Genomic DNA, 19,551 nt, shown 5'->3' with positions numbered 1-19,551 from the left:
GGCCCCACACCCCTCTTCCCTTTCCCTGCGCTCCCCTCTTCTCCTCCCTGCTCTTGCTTGCGCGCGCTCGCGCGCGCGCACTCCCATGACTCATCCATCTCCCCAGAGCCTCGTGACCCGAAGCCACTTCCGGGTACAACGCAACTTCTATCCCCGCATGGAGTGGGGCTGCGGAGGGGGGACCTAGGAGCTCCTGAATGGTGGACCGCAGGGGGCGGGGCGGGGCCGAAGCTGGCGTGCCCCTTGCCTATTGGGTGGTGACTCGACACCCCGCCCACCCCCGGGGAGGAGGGCAGGGCTGTTTTAAAAGGTTTGGACCCGAGGCCTTGCCGAGGTCAGACGCTTGAGTACAAGGCAAAGGATAGATGATGATGAAGATGATCTGGTGGCAGCAGCAAAGCCAGAACCAGAGCCGGGACCCGAGGAGAGAGGCGAGTGCCAGTCCCTGTCTTCTCCCCTCCCGTGTCACTTATTGCCCTCCCCAAATTAGGGACTCCACCCCCTACACCAGGGGCTGCGCCCCAAAAAGTGATCTTCTTTTATGGGGTCTTTTATAACCTTATTAGCCTAAGAGCCTAATAAATTCAGGGTACTGTGGAGCGCATCGCCCCCCAAAAAAGGTGTGGGCTCCTCTTGTCCAGTATAGGGAAGGATTTATGCCCCTCCTCCTTCTTTGGAAGGACAACCCCTCGCTCCACCCAGTCTGACAAGGATAACTGAGTCTGTGGGATTCTGCTCTCTTCGGGTACCAGGGTGATGGCTCGGGCGGGCAAGAAGGTGAGCTTGGCCCGCCAGAGGGGAGGATACTGACCTCTGAGGCGAGCACGGTCACCACTCGCCCAATCACAGTGAGAGAGGTGTCAGGAGCCCTCCCCCCTGCTGTTATCCAAGCCTGAATAACTTGGGATTTGGGCTACAGCGTAGCTCACCCGTTCTCTCCTGCCTGGTCTGCTAGCAAGAATCTGGGCTCTGTTTATTCTGTTGATTTGTGCTCTTGGGCCCTGTGATTAACATCTCCAGTCAGCAGGGAGAACTTTACAAATAAGGATCACTTAGAAAATAGTAAGGACGAGGAAGCCCGAGAGGGGAGTGATTTCCTCTTACCCTAGCCTGGAAGCTTTATTAATGTAGCAGTTATCTCTCCAGTTTGGGGCAATCTGAATGTAATACTTGGTATGCTGCATTTCTGGCAGACTGAATTTTTCTTGCATCCTCCTATCCTGTGTCCCTTTCCAAGCAGCCGTATGTAACCATTGCATCAGGCCAGCCCCCTTCCTGACTCTGGAGCCCTCTGGCCTGGAGCCTGACTGCTGATGAAAGCGCTGTCCTGTATGCAGGAAGGCAAGGGAGAGTCCCATGGGGAATTGACAGCCCAGCAGAGAAATACTGGGGGTGGTATTGCATCTCCAGCCTCCAGGGATTCCTGAAGCTGCTGCTGCTGCTGCTTGCCACCTCTGGGCTGCAGCTGTCCCTGCCTTGTCAAGGGGACACAGAATCAGGAAAGTGCCAATCCAGTCCCTTCTCCAGCAATTAATTGTGGCCTAATTTGGATATTAAGAAGGCTGTGGTTTGCCTGGGACTTTTTCAATTATGCAATAAGGATGACAAATGTCAGCAACTAAAAATAAAGAGAATTGGGCTCTTCTTTGACCAGTACCCACACACACCTTGGAGGAGGACTCTAACTGATCAGCATAGCTCTCAGACAACTTCCAGACTGAGAAGGAAGGAAAGTAGAGGAACAGTCTTTCAAATGAACTAACTCTTTTTTTCTCTACCTTCTACAGTGTTCCAGAAGAAAGTCTATCTTCATACATCACCATACCTGAGAGCAGGTAAATTTGAGCAGGCCTTTCCCTCTAATCTTTGAGAATCTCCATGGTGATCCTTAAAGATGCCAGAGCATCTTTAAGGATTTGGTATAGATTTATTTCCCCTGGCCCAGTCCTCATAAGTTGTCTGATTCACTATTCTTTTTTATGACCCTTCACCAGCTTTTATTTGGGGGGCAGCTCGATTAGGGTAAGAGTAGCATAAATGACAAGTGGCCCTGAAATGTAAACCCATATTCTTCCATAAATTCTATACAAATGTCAAGGTATTATCAGGAAGGAGTTTTCCAGCTTGTTTTGTGAAGCATCCTCACTGCCAATACTCTTTCCCCAGAGTCCGATCTAACCAGAGATGGCAGCTGAACCACTGCCCTTCTCCTTTGGGACGCTGTCTAGCTGGGAGCTAGAGGCCTGGTATGAGGACCTGCAAGAGGTGCTGTCCTCTGAAGAGAATGGAGGAACATATGCCCAACCCCCTGAAACAGAACAGGTAAAGTTTACAAAAGTAATTTCTCTGCTAAAACCCTAAGGTAGGGAGTATTATTCCCTATTTGTCATACCCATTTTACAGATGAAGAAAATGACTAGCCCCAGGTCACACAGCTACTAGGCACTGCAGCTTAAGGTGAGGATCCTTTCTGGTGTCACACCATCTTTTTTTTCCTTGTAGGAAGAACTGAAAAGTTTTACTACCCTTGACCCTGCCTCCCTGGTCTGGCTAGCTGAGGAGCCTGGGCCAGGGAGAATCATAAGCAGTGGCCAGAGCCCTTGCTCTCCAGAGTCCAGCCAGAGCTCACTGGCCCAGGAAGAAGAGGAGGAGCAGGGAGAACGAGGAAGAAATAGGAAACGGAGGCACAGTGAGCAGTCCCCTGCTCGAGGTCGAAAGCAAAGCGTGAAAGAAAAGGAACAGGAGAATGAACGAAAGGTGGCCCATCTGGCTGCAGAAAATGAGCGACTGAAGAGAGAGATCGAACGACTGACCAAGGAGGTAGACACGACACGCCAGGCCCTGATTGACCACATGGTCAGCCTGCCCCGGTCATGAATGGCTGAGACTTGAAGGCCTTTTAACTCTGCTATCCAATATGTCCCCTTCCCCAAGTGCCAACCAGCATCCACACACACTCCGAAGGGAAGGTCCCACACCATGTATATAGATGTTATATTTATTATCTCTGACCCACTGCATTAAAATGATTTTTATTCAATCGCACTCAGATGGTGTCTCGGGCTTTCCTTTTCATTTCTTCTTCTTGCCCTTCGAAGGCTCTGGAGGCTTCCCTTCAGCCAGTGCCAGCTGTTGTTTTAGTTCCAGCAGTTTAGCCACCTCAGCCGCCACCTGGGCTTTGTCTGCCTTCTGGGCTTTCGAACTCTCGGACAACATTGCCCTGAGGTTACAGAAAGGGAGGATGAGGAGGAGTGGGTACAGCCCCAGTGCCAGCTCCCTCCCTCTTCCCTGAACCCACCTGTGTTGTCACTGCATCCATTAGCAGCTTGATCTGCTCAGGATCTGCTTGTTCTGTGGAGGCTTCTGCCTTGGAAACTTTGGCCTCAGAAGGAATAAGGGGATTATTTTTACCCCATGCATAAATTCTCCCTCCCCACACAGAAACATGCTTGCAATTATCCCTTTAACAGCACAACAGGGAGAGTGATTACCTTCAACTCCAAGGAGTCTTCTAGCTAAGACAGGAAAAAGAGAAGCTACAGGTAAGGTACTAATAGGATGAAAAGGAACAAAGGCGGGAGGAGGAGGAAGAGGAAGAAAGCTGTTTGCAGACTGAATGGTAGAAAGTCTTGACAAGGGGCAACTTTACCAGGGGCAAATGAGCACAGCTGCCCTCCCTCCTCCTTTACCTGGCCCCCTCCAAAGCGCTTTCTCAGGCTTTCAATTTGGTCGTTTTCTAGCTTCTGGAACAAGGGACTAACCTGTGAGGAAAGAGAAGGTTAAGCCCAGCTGGATAAAAGAAATGACAGCTTTGATACCTGCCATCCTTGAAAGGAAGCTTTGAAGGAGTTTTAGAGGAAATAAAACTCGAATAGGGAATAAAGACTTATACCTTTTAGAGAAGATGATACATAGAACTCTAACCTAAGAGAGTGTAAAGGCCAAAGTATAAATAGGCTTCAGAAGAAGGAAAGCAGGAGATAGTGCTGGCATACTAATAATATCATAAAGAACAACTCCCAGGATCTCTCAGATAACAAATATTATAGGGCTAGCACCAGACCAAATCAGGCTTACATGAATCTAATAAACAGCATTCTTTATGTTCCATTTTAAGGATGACAGTGAAAGACAAGATAGATTGCAGAATGAAACACATCAACCTTAAATGCAAAACTGAGGATGAAAATCAGAAGACTTGGGAACTCCCTGCCTAAAATGAGAGCTTGGGTGGAAAGGAAGGGCAATGTCAGCTCTTCCTTTTCAGCAAAGGCTTCAAGGAGAACAGAATTTCTGAAATGGTTTGTATAACTGGAAGACAACCTACTATACCAATCTGGTGCCCGGCAGGCAGGAAGCATGGGAAGTCGGTAGGCAAGACAGCACAGGCTGCAGGTGGGAGCTGCAGCTGGGACTGGATAGTGGTGCTGACCGTAGGCATGTATGGCTGCATCATGATGGAGAGGAGGGCAGCCATATTTACTGCCACACCTGTCACTGTGCCGGCATGGAGCCTGTGAAGGGTGGAGAAGGTGTTACTCAGGGGCTTACAGATATCTAGAGCCTCCTCTGAACGTGAAGATCCACCCACATCTCTTTACCTATCAGCCTCATTGCCCTTGATTCGCTTCCAGGGCTCATTCACTTGAATGTACTGGTTGCCATGCCGTGAGATGGTAAGGATACACCGAAGGGCATCTCTAATCCTATGAGGGAATAGCCCAAGGTTAGACCTAGGAGGAATGAGAAGAGGGCTTCTCCATTCCAGAAAATCTTTGGAGGGAAAGCGAAATTAGAGTACTCACCGGACCTTCTCCAGCAGTTGGTGGTATTGTCGTAGCTCCAACGTGACATGGGCAAGTAGTCGCTGGTCATCCGGAGTTAGCGTCATCTTAGGCACACAGCCCCCAAAAAACTTGCACACAAACATCCCAGCTCTGGGGGGAAAGGAAAAAGGGAAGCAAGTTGTATCTAGACCTACCTGCCAGAATTCAGCCAACAAAACCTCCCCAGCCCTAACATCATTCCCATTTCCATTACCCCACACTTCCTCAGCATTCATGTAATTGATACTTTCAGTTCTGTGTCATAGAATCTTAAGAGGTTATCTAGTCCAACTGGGTACTCTAGGTATGTGTCTTAGTGTGTTTCTTCTGTTTCTCTCCCATCCCTCCTATGGGAGATTCAGCTCCCCAAGGCAGAGGCTATGCTTTTCTTTCTATCTCCCCCAGTGTAAGCCTCTGCTCCACACAATGGGTATTCAATGTACGTGCAGTGGTCATTTGATTTATTTTTTATAAAATTTCATCACTAAAATAACTGAAAAAATAGATTAAGTGCTAATTTTATAGACACTATCAAGTTTGGAATTATTGACTGATGATATTATAACCTATGTTATTTTCAGACATTGAAAACACAGGAAAAAAAATCGAGCAGTAGACAGAACTAGTTTCCTGTCCGAGACTGCTAGTTTCCCAATTAACTACCCAAGTAGTTAAGAAGATTCTCATCCATGGGACACATTCCTATGGCCCAGGCCAAGGGATAGGGAGGCGTATGAAACTGGGGAAGAGATCATGAGGCACCAAAATTGCTACAAAGTAATAAAAGTTTCACAGAAGCACATTCCTCTTCTTCACAGCCACCATTCTTAAAACTTTCTCAAGGAAAAAGTTACCTCTATTATATTTTTTCCCTGTGGGAGAAGATATTTGTAAAGATATTTATAGGTTCATAAAATCAGTAGAAGAGGATTTATTTCACATAAGTCCATTTTCAACCAACTTTTAATTTACACGTCCATTTATCAAAGAGGGAGAGAGCCTGCAGTTGAAGTTTCTCTTCCCCCCTCCCCCCATCACATCCCCATCTCCTAACCACACACAACTTTCTAACCATACTCCCAAACCTACATATTCCTCCTCGGCTCTTTCAACTGCTTCACGTGGCCTCCATAAGTTTCCTTACCCTCCAACCCTTCCCAAAAGAAGGAAGCTAAATTTCCCCCACCACACCTCTCCTCCCAGGAAACAAGGAAGCCACAGAACAAAATTCTGCCCCCAACTACCCCCTAGACTATATTTTCCCACATTAAGTTTCACCTGTTGACAAAGTTGCCCAAGTTGTTAAGCAATTCAGAATTATTCTTAAGCATCAGGTCACTCCAGGAAAAAGAACTGTCCTGGCTTTCAGGCCGAACATAAAGCAGGTAGAAGCGCCAGATGTCAGAAGGGATGCCCGTGTTTTGGGCCATGTCCCCAAACACCCCCACACCTCGGCTCTTAGAAAACTTCCCATCCTCATAGTTCAGGTATTCTAGACAGGGAGGGAAAAAATCAGGATAAGTCTCTTCCTCCCTTTTTACCAGCACAAGCTCAGCACCCCGTTGTATACACCAAACATGGTATTCCCACATTAGCAAAATTCCACCCATTTCCCCATAATACTAGACATCAGTTTCTCCCCTCTCCCACACCGGGAAATCTAACTGATTATTCATAACACACGTACATTATATACACATCTTGTCTTCCGAGATTCACCCAGGGACTATAAGAATCTAACTATAAAACATTCTTTGCAGATAAAGTCAGACCTAAAAAGTTGGAGAAACATGAATTGCTCATGGGTTGGTGGAGCCAATATAACAAAAATGACAATATGACCTACATTAACTTATTTTATTCAGTGCTATACCAAACTCCTAAAAGAACAGTCTATGAAGCTAAAAGAATAACAAAATTTAAGTGGAGAAATGAAAGGCCAAGAATTTCAAGGGTAATAATGAGGGGGAAAAAAGTGTAAAGGAAGGTAGTTCCTCAGTACCAGATATCAAACTGTACTACCAAGAAGTAAATATACAAATGATTTGGTACTGGTTTAAACAAAAAAGAGGCTGATCACTGGAACATATTATGTATACAATATACAGAAGAAAAGAGACACAGTGTAGCGTTTGATAAACACCTAAGACCTCAATTGCTGGGGAAAGGACTCACTGACAAAAAGTGCTAGGAAAACTGGAAAGCAATAGGACACACCTCATACCATAGGCTAAGAGATTTTCCAAAGGAATTAGGACTTAGATATTAAAGACACATTGTAATCAAATTGGAGGAGCAAAGAACGGCTAAGAGTTCATGACCACACTAGTGGGAGAGAGGATCGATCGCACAAAATAAAATGCACAGTTTTCTTAACTTTACATAAAATTTTAAAAGTTTTTGCATAAACAGATCTAATATAAAAATCAGGGGGAAAAAAGGGTAACCAAGAAAATCTGTGCGATTTTCTCTAATTATAAAAAAACCCAATGATTTTCTCCATAGGTCTCATTTCCAAGACACACATACATGGAACTCATTCGAATTTATAAAACTAAGAACCCCAATAGATAAATGATCAAAGGATATGAACAGGCAGTTTTCAAAGGGAGAAATCTAAATTATCAACAATCATAAAAGGTGAAATGGATAGGAAACTGAGAAGACCTATAAGTGAATTGAGGCAGAGCAAAGTGAGCTTACAACTAGGAGAACAATGTGTACAATGATAATAACTTACAGAGAAAAGCAACTTTGGAAGACTTTAGAAGGCAGACAAAAGAATGAAAATAAAACACTTCATATCTGATAGAGAGGGAAGAGGCAGATTTTCAGATATGTATGTAAATATGTATTGTAAATATGTGCTAAGGGATTTGTTCTGGGTTTTAAAAAAACTTGCTGGGATGGGGGTGGTGAGCAAAGATAGTAGAAGACAGATTAATTTTTAAAATATGGGGTTTTGGGGGTAGAAATTTAATTTTTAAAAGCAAAATATAATTGTTTAGACAAATGTTTTTAAAATAAGCTTTTCTATATACAACTTCTAGCCATGGTAAGAAAAGAGATAATTCTTCATACCACACCTCCACAGACTAAGCAAGTCAGGCAAAACCTGCCCTGGTTCTGCTGAGCAGACCTTTCCATTGGGAAAAGGGTACCTTTATTCTCCTACCTGCCCCTGCCCGAAGCCCATCTCCTTCAATTCTCTGGAACTTCCTATTTCTTTTCTCCTCGGCATAAATTCGACCGCCCCTCCAAAAACAACACCTAGATGGCCCGGTCACTGACTTCATCTTCCCACCGTCTTTCAAAATCCCACACTTACTCCTACCCCTACCCCATCACTCAGGGCACCTGTGGCAATGAGGTGGCTGACCAGGGTATAGTTGTCTTCGGCTCCAAGGGCTGAGCAAGGGAAGACAACACTGTGGAAAGGGACATTGTCTTTGGCCATGAACTGGTAGAGCTCCACCTGGGCAGTTTGAGTAAGGAGAGAAATCTCAATGCGATCAGACATTCAGGAGGAGGGCAGAGACCCCCCTTAACACACACACACACACACACACACACACACACACACACACTTTCTCTTTCTCTCTCTCTCTCTCTCTCTCTGTATATTCTCATTCTCCAAACACCCACCCCCAGAACATTAGGCTCTAGTACAGTTTACCTGTTCTGGATTCTTCCACCATCGTTCCCACTGGTCAGTATAGTTAGCAGCGATGGACAGATAGCCAATTGTAGCATCAAACCAAACATAAAACACCTGGGCAATCAGATGAAAGAGACATATGTTAGGATGAAGACGGAGCAGAATGAGGTGAAAGGAGATCAGGAGGATAAGAATGGTAACTGACTTGGGACAGCTAAGTGGTACAGTGGATAGAGCTCTGGCCTTGGAGTCAGGAGGACCCGAGTTCAAATGTGACCTCAGACACTTGACATTTACTAGCTGTGTGACCCTGGGAAAGTCACTTAACCCTGATGGCCTCACCAAAAACAACAACGACAAAAAAACAAAGAATGGTAACTGACAGTCAAGACTCAACAACCCAGCCTCCACCTACTGAAACAATGTTAATTTCCAATAAACTCAATCCTACTGGGCCAGAGCCAATCCCAGGGCACAGGGCTTCAGAGCCAGTTTAGTTGGGGGGAGTAGGAAATTTTGTCAAGCTTTTGACCTTGTCCTGGAAGCCTTCTAAGGGTACAGGGGTACCCCATTTGAGGTCACGCGTTATACATCGTGGTTTGAGCCCATCCCGGAGCCACGAACGTGTGATGAATCGAGCATTGGGTGTCCAGTCACTGCCAGCTAGCGTCCTGCTCAACCACTCCTCCAGACGATTCTCCAGCTGGACGAGAAAGAATGAAAAAGAAAACAGCGTGAGTAGAAAAAAAGCATACAAATCAATGGGGTAACAGGAAAAAATGGGAGAATTTACCTTAGGTAGGTCCAGGAACAAGTGCTGGGAAGATTTCACCACAGGGGATTCCCGGCAAATCTTACACTTAGGATTCTGTAAGGAGAGAAAAAACAGGGAGAAAATCATGAAGGTATAAAACAAATTAGGGGCTCTATCCACCTGAGCTGATCCCATACTGAGCAACCCTTGAAAGAGAAGGCAGAGAGGTATTGGCAGGAGCAAGATTTAGCAGGTAAACAACAAGACCAAGGCCAAGGTGGAGATGGGAAGAGGGGGAGGCACTGAATGCTAGCTAGAGAGTTATCAGACAGGGAGCTCAGGGAGAACAAGGACCCCCTATGTATATCTTGGGCCCTTTCTCACCTTCAGCTCAATGGCATTGATGAGCTTGCCACATTTGTCACACTGGTCACCACGGGCTTCCTCATAACCACAGAAAGGGCATATGCCCTCCACAAATCGGTCAGCAAGGAAGCGAGAGCACTGCTCACACCGAAGCTGCTCCACTGTGTCCTTGAGCAAGAAGCCCCTTGACAGCAGCCTCTGAAAGATGTCTTGGGTGATCCTGGAGGGGATGCACAGGGAAGATCAGAGGAACCGAGGCAAAATCAGAACAGGGCCTCCTCAGGCTCTTAAACAAACAAACCAAAAAGGCCAGTGGGCCCAGAAAGGCTTCAGCTTCCTTTCTGTTCACTTCTTCCAAGTAGCCTTGAGAGATGTCAGCCCATTTTGGGTCACTCCCCCAAATGCCATCATAATCTTTGATGATAACCTCTTCCTTCCATAAGCTTTAAAGAGTTTGCATTTTTGTTGGCAATCCCCTCAACCAACAAGGTTGTCAGTAAGAGTTCAGAAACTGCCTCGGGGGCAGCTAGGTGACTCAGTGGATAGAGCACTGGCCCTGGAGTCAGGAGGACCTGAGTTCAAATACAGCCTCAGAGACATGATACTCACTAGCTGTGTGACCCTGTGCAAGTCACTTAACCCCACTGCCTCACCAAAAAAAAAATGTTTTTACGTACTTAAAGAAATACATAAAAATATATTTGAAATAAAGAAGGTAATACCAGGAAGAGACCCTGAAGCCCAGGTGGTGGACAGGCAAACACCAACACCTGGACCCCCAAGAGCCTCATTGAGGGCAGGGGAACTGGTGGAAACCAGCTCAGAAAACCACCAGGAGCCTCAGCATTCTACAGCAACAAGCTCTCCCAGTGCCTCTGAAAAACTAAGGGAAGCAGCGCTCCAAGGGGCCCCAGGTGGATAAATGCCCTACAACATCCATCTGAAAGGAGCTGAAGAAAGCAAAAAGAAGGAAAGGCCTGGGTGAGCAGGAAATCTCCAGGAGCCACACTACCCAATCCTACCCCTAGATTACCAGTGTTGCTGATTCCAGCCCAACACCAGGTAAGCTGCCAGAATCCTACAGCGTCCAACCACCAACATGGAGGCCCCAGCACACAAAGCCATCAACCAGGCCCTAGGCTCCCAACACAAGAAGCTTGGGTCAGTGCCCTCTGCTCCCCAGCAGGAGAGCCCAATCTCTTTAAAGGCCAGGGAATAAGGAAACACCATGAGTAAAAAGAAACGTACTATAGACTCATATTACAAGAAGAGTGAAGATCAAGGCAGAAATTCTGAAGAGGACAACACTGTCAACAAACCCACATCTGGAACCTCAAAAGGGAATATGAACTGGTCTGAAGCCCAAAAAGCCTTCTTAGAAGAGCTCAAGAAGGATTTTAAAAGTCAAATGAGAGAGGTAGAAGAAAAAATTGGAAAAGAAATAAGAGGTATGCAAGAGTCAATAGCTTGGAAAAGGAAGGACAAAAATTAACTGTAGAAAACAAGTCCTTAAAAATGGCCAGATGGCCAACCGGAAAAAAAGTACACTGAAGAAAACAAGTCCCTAAAAAATACAGTTGGCCAACTGGAAAAAAAGTACACTGAAGAAAACAAGTCCTTAAAAAATACAATTGGCCAAATGGGGAAGGAGGTACAAAATCTAATAGAAAAAAACAATTTGTTAAAAATCAGAATTGGGCAAATGGAAGCTAATGACTATGAGAGAGCAAGAATCAGTCAAACAAAAACAAAAGAATGAAAAAAATAGATGAAAACATAAAATACCTCATTGGTAAAACTGACCTGGAAAACAGATCCAGGAGGACAATTTAAAAATTACTGGTCTACCTGAAAATCACGATGAAAAAAAGAACCTGGACAGTATCTTCCAGGAAATCATAAAAGAAAACTGCCCTGTCCTAGAACTAGAGGGTAAAATAGCCATAGAAAGAATCCACCAATCACCTCCTGAAAGAGATCCCAAATTGAAAACACCAAGGAATATAGTAGCCAAATTCCAAAATTAAAATACTGCAAGCAGCCAGAAAGAAACAATTTAAATATCATGGAACCACAGTCAGGATTACACAGGACCTTGCAACTTCTACATTAAAAGACCATAGGGGGTGGAATATGATATTCCGTAAGACAAAGGAGCTTGGATTACAACCAAAGATCACATGATTACAACCCAGCGAAAATGAGCATGATCTTTCAGGGGAGGAGATGGATATTCAACAAAATAGGGGACTTTCAAACCTTCCTGATAAAAAGACCACAGCTCAGCAGAAAATTTTATCTTCAAATACGAAGACTCAAGAGAGACATAAAAAGGTAAACAGGACAGAAAGGAACAAAATGTTATTAATAAGGGCAAACTGTTTACATCCTTACAAGGGAAGATGACACTTGTAACTCTTGAGAACTGTATTGTTATTACACCATGTTAAAGGGGTATACATAACAGGGGTGGGTATAAGTTGACTTTGATGTAGTGATGAAAAAAATCTAATGAAATGGGTTAAATGGATCCAAGTAAGTGAATTAATCTGATCTAAGAAAATGTACTGAGAGAAAAGGAACAGAGGAGGCAGACAAGGGTAAATTACATCACAGGAAAAGGCACAAAAACCTATTACAGCAGAGGGAAAGAAGGGAGGGAGATGAGCACTGTGTGAACCTTACTCTCATCAGATTTGGCTCAAGAAGGGAATAACATAATCAGTTAGGCATAGAAATCTAACATGCTCTACAAGTAGTAGGAGGGAAAAGGGGAAAGAAAAGGGAGGGGGCTAATAGAAGGGAGGTGGGACTGAGGGAGGCAGTGGTCAAAAGCAAAATATTAGTGAGAAGGGAAAAGGAGAAAGAAAAGCATAAAGGGGGGGAAGGATGGAAAGAAAGACACAGATAGTAATAACTGTGAACGTGATATATGAATGTAATAGAATACTATTGTGCTATAAGAAATGATGAACAGGTAGACTTCAGATAAACCTGGAAAGACTTGTATGGTTTGATGCTGAGTGAAGTGAGCAGAACCAGCAGAATGTTGTACACAGTAACAGCCACAGTGAGTGATGACTGACAACCCCTCTCAGCAATACAAGGATCTAAGACATCTCCAAAAGCCTCATGATGGAAAAAGCTATCCATATCCAAAGAAAGAACTACGGAGTTTGAATGCAGATCAAAGCATACTATTTGCTATTTTTTTCTTCTGTTGTGTTTTGTTTCCTCTTTCTGGTGGTTCTTCCTATTAGTTCTAATTCTTACTTACAACATCACTAATGTGAAAATATGTTTAATAGTAATGTATATGTATAGCCTATATCAGATTGTGCGCCATCTTGGGGAGGGAGGGAGAGAAAAATTTAAAACTCAAAAGCTTATGGAAGTGATTGTTGATAATTCAAAACAAATTAATTTAAAAAAAAAAGAAAAAAGAAGGTAACGTGCCACTACTCAACTTCCCAAAGTTTCCAGAAGTTCGACTGACCCTCAGCCTTATCCCCGTCAACAGTTACCCTTTCATTTTCTTGGTCAGCTCACCCACCCCATGCACCCCACCATGTGAGCCTACTTGGTCTGAAGTGGAGTGGTAGTCCGACCAAAGAAATCAAAGGAAATATTAAACCAATGGTAGATGCTGGCATGGATGGTGTGGTACTTGTCACAGATCTGCTGGGGTGTTAGGCCCTCCTCCATGGCTTTGGTTTCTGTTGCTGTTCCATACTCATCCGTTCCACACAAGTACAACGTATTCCACTGGCGTAGTCGAGAGTACCTTGAGGACAACGCGGTGGTCAAAAGGGAAAATCTATGCCTACACCAATCCTGGCCCCCACTAGCTCCAATCCAAAAAAAGCACATTTATTAAGAACCGACTGTGTAGAAGAAATGGTTCTAGGCACTGGGAATACAATCACAAAAAGTCCTCACCAGCATATGTTCTCCATCCTTTTACAAGGCCTCTTCTCTAAGCCCCTGTTCCTTAAGGGTGGATTTTGCCTTCCAACCTCTGTCATTCACAAGGCCCTTCCCCCACTTCTATCCCCAGGACATGTGGCTTTTCCTCAGAGCCCATCCCTCCCTCCAACAATCCTCCATTCCCCAGGAATTCTCTTTTAGCTTCCACACTCCAGTCTTTTTCACCCTGATCCACCTGGCAAAGACGTCAGCACTAAGGACACAACCAATGATGTTGCCCAGATGTGGGACGTTGTTGACATAGGGAAGGGCACTGGTGATGAGCACATTCCTTTCTCCAGCCACTGGTAACCTAGTGAAATGGGGTGGGGGGGAGACAGGTCAGGGTGACAACTTGGCAGTTTGGATGGAAGGTTAGATTCAAGACAAAGGGACTAGGGGCCAGGTTAGAAGACAAAGCACTGAGGTACTCCATGCTGCTTTACAAACATTAAGAACACTTATAATACTGCATTTTTTTTTCCTGTGTGTGCTTTCTACCTCCCTCGAAAGGCTATATGGGGTGTCCCAAAAACCTTAGTACAGGTTTTTTGTTTTGTTTTGGGGGAGGCAATTGGGGTTAAGGGACTAATCTACCCAAAGGTCCCTCCACAATGATCAAAGGAAATACATGTTCCTACTCACACTGGATTCTGCCGTGGTCTAACTGGAGGCAGAGCATCCCGTCCTTGCTCCCAGGCTGTTACAGCCATGGCAATCTCCTCCTCAGAAAGCGTGTGAACAGATAGCTCATCCTCCTGTGGACAGGGAACCCCACCCATGCCCCACCAAGTAAGAGCAATTGCAGGGTAAGGGAAACCTTCCTCTTTCCTCCCAATAATGTCCCCAAGTAAGTAACATTAGCAGAGTCCATCTCCTAACCACCTCCATACACCTCAGGCTCCCCAATCAAATGTGGGGATCCCCCACAGGTCTCCCTCCCTCCCACTGCATACCTCAGGCTCATTACTGACAGGTCTCTCTAAGGGAACACTGGGCTGTGGCTGTTTTTGCAGATACACTCGGAGAGCCAAGGCCCCCTGATTTTTCAGCACAGATTCAACTGCCTGCTGGCATGGTTCCTGGACACTCAGGGTCCGGAACCAGGTCTGCAAGGCAGCAAGTTCATCTGGGCACCAGGGTAGGAAAGAAAGGGGGAAAAGAAGTCAGAAGCTTAGAATGGACAAAAAGGAATGTTTTTTTTCTAAGCTACATGCTCCTTTCCCTTCCCCTCAGGATCCTCCAACAAAACTCCACCCTTGGTAGGCATCCTACCTCCTATACTCAAATCCCAGAGGCTGCAGGACTAAGAAATAAGTACTTGGGGCAGCTAGGTGGCACAGTGGATAGAGCACTTGCCCTGGAGTCAGGAGGACCTGAGTTCAAATCTGGCCTCACACACATAACACTCACTAGCTGTGAGACCCTGGGCAAGTCACTTAACCCCACTGCCTAGCCAAAAAAAAAAAAGAAGAAGAAGAAGAAGAAGAAATAAGTACGGTTCTCACCAGGAAGGTAAGTTGGATCCTGGAGCAAAGGGTATAGTGCTCCCCACAGAACGATATCAGCCAAAGACTCTGAATCCTTTAGCAAGAAGAGAAAAAAGTACGTGTTTGACAGCTTAGCTCTTCATAGAAAACTTCTTCCTCCCTGTACCTTCAGTCCCAACTCACCCCAGCAAGGAAAGGGTAGTTTCGTCGACTCAGGCTGTGGTCTATGTGGATCAACGCCCTTCGGACAGGAGAAAGGACATCCTCTCCCTTCTTTCCTCGGACCACCAAGTTGTAGAGGGCGATGGAAAGAACAGGCTACAGGAGGATGGGGAAGAACATGAAATTACTATGAACAAAAGGCTCCTCGACCTCCTCACCCATCAGGCCACAGTTCCTACCTGTAACTCTGTTGTCTCCCATTCCAGCCACTGGTTAGTGAGGTCATCTTGTTCCCAACCAGATAACAAAAAGAAATACCTGTCAGAAAAGAAAGAGATGGGCTATGAGTTCAGGGATGGTTCCATCCGTCTATGCCAATGATGGATCCATCCTCTTTCCTCCCACAATGGCACAGAGAACAGAAGCCATCAGGCTTTATTACTTAATCTTTCACCCACAGTCTCCTCCTCTCCCATCCCCATTCCCTCCCCCTCCCTCCACCAACCAAAACTGACCTGCAAATTGCAGTAGTAGAAAAGAGGTAGTGACCACTGTCTAGTTTCAGGGCAGGAAGTTTAGGCCGAGTCAAGAATGGAACCACACACTCTGGTAAGAGATACATGGAAACAAACAGGTATAAGAATAGACCCACTGAACCCTAACTATGAAGACTCACTTAAAACATACAAACCCTATGGGAAGGAAAAGGATGGAGAACAAGTTCGGCTAAGAACTCCCAAGGCAGGGTTACTGTGGGGAAAGGTGAGTGGCAGTGACCAAGAATTGTCACTAAGGACCTAAGGAACACTTAGCCAAGAGAAATGGGGACAGCTGAGAGAGATCTTCTCTGATCCCCCAGAACACTAATGATCTTCACCACCAAAGCTCACACAGCACATTGTTTTACAACTATAACCCCTTTCATATTTTACTTATGGTGATCTGCCTTTGCATCTTCTCCCCTTGCCCATTCCAGGAGGGGAGAAATTTGCCATATCTAAACTTTACAGCTCCTCAGCTCCTAGCAAAGTACACCCCCTCCCTCCCCGCCCTGGCAGAAAGTAAAACTTAACGCTTGTGGAATTAATGATCTTTACACCTGGAAAAATAAGGCGTGATACAGATTACTCATAAGGACGGGAAAAGAAGACTACAAGTGACTGGAGACAAGTGAGAGGAATAACTGGGTAGTTCAGGTATAAGTGAAAGGACTAACTGCCAGCAATCCTAAAAGTTAGGGCTGGAAGGTACTTCTGGGTGCCAGCCATTTAATCCAACTACCTCGTTTTAAAGATAAGGACACTGTGGCAGAGAGGTTAGGAAACTTTGTCCAGAGTCACCCAGTTAGTAAATGTCTAAGGCAGGATTCAAATTCAGGACTCTACACCCAGCTGCCTGGGAGAAGGAGGTGAGGAGGTGGTGGGCTCTAGGGGGAGGAGAAAGGGAGGAATTGAGAAGCAGTAGTAATGCTTTGGGTTTATTAGTTTTCAACACCAATAAAACTTTCTTTTCTTCCTTGTTTTAAAAAATAGTCCGTGGGAAGAGCAGAACATATCAGCACTACAAAAGGGAATGGGAGCAATTATCAAAGGACTCCCAGCAGAAGGAATGGATGGGAGGCTGGTGGCAGAGGGACCAAGGGGAGGGTCCTGAGAGGGCTGACAAGGGGATTTGGGGGAAATGGGGAAGGGGGTGGTAGGGGAGAGGTCACGGAGTGGGGATAAGGCGAGCCGAGGTGAGGGATCAAGAACGGGGGCGGGGGGGAGAGAATCTGGACTCTCGCACCCCATCCCCGGTACCTTCGGGGCCCACGGTGCTGATGAGCAGCTTGTCCCTGGCCCCTGCACGCCAGGCCGCGGCCAGGACAGGCAGGTTTCCCGGGAATCCGTCGCTCACGAAAAGCCGCATTCTGTCTCCCCGCAGCCGCCGATGCAAAAAGAACCGGCTTGCCAGCCCTTCGCACTCCTGCCTCTGTAGCGCCGCTAGTCAACCGCCGCGCTGGACTCTGGGAAGTGAAGTCTCCGATCCGTCGGCGCCTCAGGTTGTCCAGTTAAGCGGAGACTGTATCTCCCACAATACACCGCAAAGGAAGCGGAAGCGACTACTGCGAAACCATAGAAACAAGGGCTGATGCTAGAGCAGTCCGTTTCCTTCCGTGGTTGGCCTGTTTTTCCCACCTTTAAGCCTCTATCGTCAACCAGCTAAGACGGAGGCTTTGTACGCTCATGAGGCACGCCATTGCAGCTACTTAACTGCACGCCACTGCAGCTACTTAACTGCACGCCACAAGCATTTGTAACAGTATTTATGGAAGTCCCTTTCGCTTAGACTGTTACTTGATTCCTTACCTTATTAATTTTTATCATCCCGAGTTCTAAGGCAATTCAAGGGTATGGTTGGATCTTTTCTCATTAATCAATTTAAATTACAATCTTTCTCATTGATCAATCCATTAACTTTGCGCCTACGGTCCCAGCGTTTATTCACTTAATAACCTGGAGAAACCTCTTTCTCAATAAGAATGGTTCATATCTCTATATACCAAAACCTCTAACTTCTTTTAAAAAAGTTGACTGTATTTCATTAACAATGTAACAAATAATAACACAAAGATAATTAACTATTTACCAAATTTTAGTTGTGAAAAAGAACAATCGCCTGTAACCATTACTGAAACTGAAGCTGACTTCTGAGAACAAAGTTTCGCCATAATACTTCACTGTGGATACCAAGCAAAGTCTCTTCTCAAGGATTTTTTTTCACCCTTTTCTCATATCTCTCTGTCTTTTTCAGTTTCTCTGAAACCACCTCCATTAGTTCTCTTTTCTTAGTCTCCCCCAAAATCTGCCAAAACAAAATTTTCATAGGATGACAGTTAAAAACTATTACTTTCCAAGCTTCCTTACCAATTAAAGAGACAGTAACAGTAAAGATAGTCTTTGCAAGAAAGGCTTTTAAAACAAATGTTACATTTCTCCCTAAAGCCAAAAAATTTTGGTTCCCTGAAAATCACCTAGGAGTGTACATCAACATGTGTAATGCAAAGCACCACTTTAAGGTTGCTTTAAGTAAGGAGGAAACCAATACAACACTAGTAATAATAATAATAATAATAGCTAAATGAAATAGTAACACATACATAACACATCAAAATGCCAAAAAAAGTTACCTACAATTCAACAATGAATTACATGTATTTGAAGAGTGACAAATCCTGCAACAACATAATTTAGCCTATTTTATAAGTTGGGTGGTTCTTTTATGTTCTGAAACAAAATATTGGGGGAAAGACTTGAATTTAACACGAACTTTTGGGAAAGTTAATGATAATCTATCAGAAAATTTCTTTAGGCTACCATTTCATACCATAAATCACAGCAAGTTCCAAATGGATAAACAAACTAACTAAATACAAACATTTCACTATTAAAAAGATAAAAGGGAATAATGGGTTACATCTCTCACAAGAGTGGAGATAACATGAATTTGTAATTAGCTGTTACATGAAGGGTATCATAAAAGTCAAAATAGTCTACACTGGTTATACAAACATAAGAACTTTTGCACAAACACGCCAGATGCAAATATAAAAAGAAGAAAAGATAGATTGGGAACATTTTTGTACAAAACATAGCTAAAAAATCATGCGAAATCTACAGGAAATTGACAAAAATCTGTAAAATTAAAACCTACTAGATAAAATCTTTTGCAAAAAGAGAGACAAACTATCAAGAACTATGCAAAAAAGTACTGAAAATCACTAATTAGAAAAAAGGCAAATTAAAGTAACAGTTATTAATTTATTCCTATCAAAGTGGCAAAGACAATAAAGTAAAGGGGAATTCAATATTAAAAGGGACATGGAAAAAGAGGTTTACTAATTCACTCAGTGGAGCTATGAATTGGTCCATCTATTTTACAAAATGATTAGAATTGCTCATGAAATGTGACAAAACAGTTCATTGCTTTTGACACAGGTATCCTCTGTTGTGAGATGGGTTGGGAAGGAGACTGGCTAGTGAGGGACTGACCAGTGAGGGTCTAGTCCTCGAAGCCTGCTCAGATATCAACTACCTATGCCCATTCCAATAAATACTGGAATTCTGGAAGCCCATTCTGAATAACTTAGGAGTCTGTACTGTGTGGTGATTTAAAAAAAAATGCTTCTGATTGGTTTTAGAGCCAGAAGGACTCAGTCAGCATAGCCAAAAGTTTGGCTGTTAAGAATTTGATTACAATAGGATCTATATGGCCCAACTTCTTCACTTTTTGTGCTTTTTCCTTTCCGGGGCTTCAAAAGGTCAGAGGAATCATTACGGGTTCCCTCAG

The 19,551-nt window shown here is 44.6% G+C and overlaps 2 protein-coding genes across 2 annotated transcripts; one reads left to right on the top strand and one right to left on the bottom strand.

The window, feature by feature from the left end:
• Window positions 1–206: 206 nt before the first annotated feature.
• DDIT3 (DNA damage inducible transcript 3) lies at window positions 207–3,045 on the top strand. The gene is made up of 4 exons (XM_020990116.2): window positions 207–431; window positions 1,788–1,835; window positions 2,167–2,322; window positions 2,503–3,045. Exons 3-4 carry the CDS (start codon window positions 2,185–2,187, stop codon window positions 2,875–2,877), a joined length of 513 nt encoding a protein of 170 aa, XP_020845775.1. The 5' UTR covers window positions 207–431; window positions 1,788–1,835; window positions 2,167–2,184; the 3' UTR covers window positions 2,878–3,045.
• MARS1 (methionyl-tRNA synthetase 1) lies at window positions 2,983–17,219 on the bottom strand. Its single transcript, XM_020990112.2, is given in 23 exon segments — window positions 2,983–3,198; window positions 3,200–3,220; window positions 3,299–3,382; window positions 3,492–3,515; window positions 3,690–3,761; window positions 4,328–4,514; window positions 4,602–4,706; window positions 4,806–4,937; window positions 6,105–6,318; window positions 8,184–8,301; window positions 8,503–8,598; window positions 9,017–9,187; window positions 9,278–9,352; window positions 9,623–9,824; window positions 13,185–13,388; window positions 13,767–13,883; window positions 14,216–14,328; window positions 14,527–14,699; window positions 15,079–15,154; window positions 15,244–15,378; window positions 15,462–15,540; window positions 15,738–15,828; window positions 17,022–17,219. Coding segments are annotated over 23 exon segments (2,724 nt in total). The 5' UTR covers window positions 17,131–17,219; the 3' UTR covers window positions 2,983–3,072.
• Between the last annotated feature and the right edge of the window lie 2,332 nt (window positions 17,220–19,551).

This window comes from Phascolarctos cinereus, unplaced genomic scaffold (assembly GCF_003287225.1).
Source record: "Phascolarctos cinereus isolate Bilbo 61053 unplaced genomic scaffold, phaCin_HiC Scaffold_1;HRSCAF=81, whole genome shotgun sequence".
NCBI lineage: Eukaryota > Metazoa > Chordata > Mammalia > Diprotodontia > Phascolarctidae > Phascolarctos > Phascolarctos cinereus.
The sequence above is the reverse complement of the archived record's forward strand: the minus strand, read 5'-3'. Positions and strand labels throughout refer to the sequence as shown.

Coding starts and splice junctions, on each gene's coding strand:
- DDIT3 (XM_020990116.2), top strand. CDS start 2,185: ATGGCAGCTGAACCACTGCCCTTCTCCTTTGGGACGCTGTCTAGCTGG. Junction 2,323..2,502: donor AACCCCCTGAAACAGAACAG/GTAAAGTTTACA, acceptor TTTTCCTTGTAG/GAAGAACTGAAAAGTTTTAC.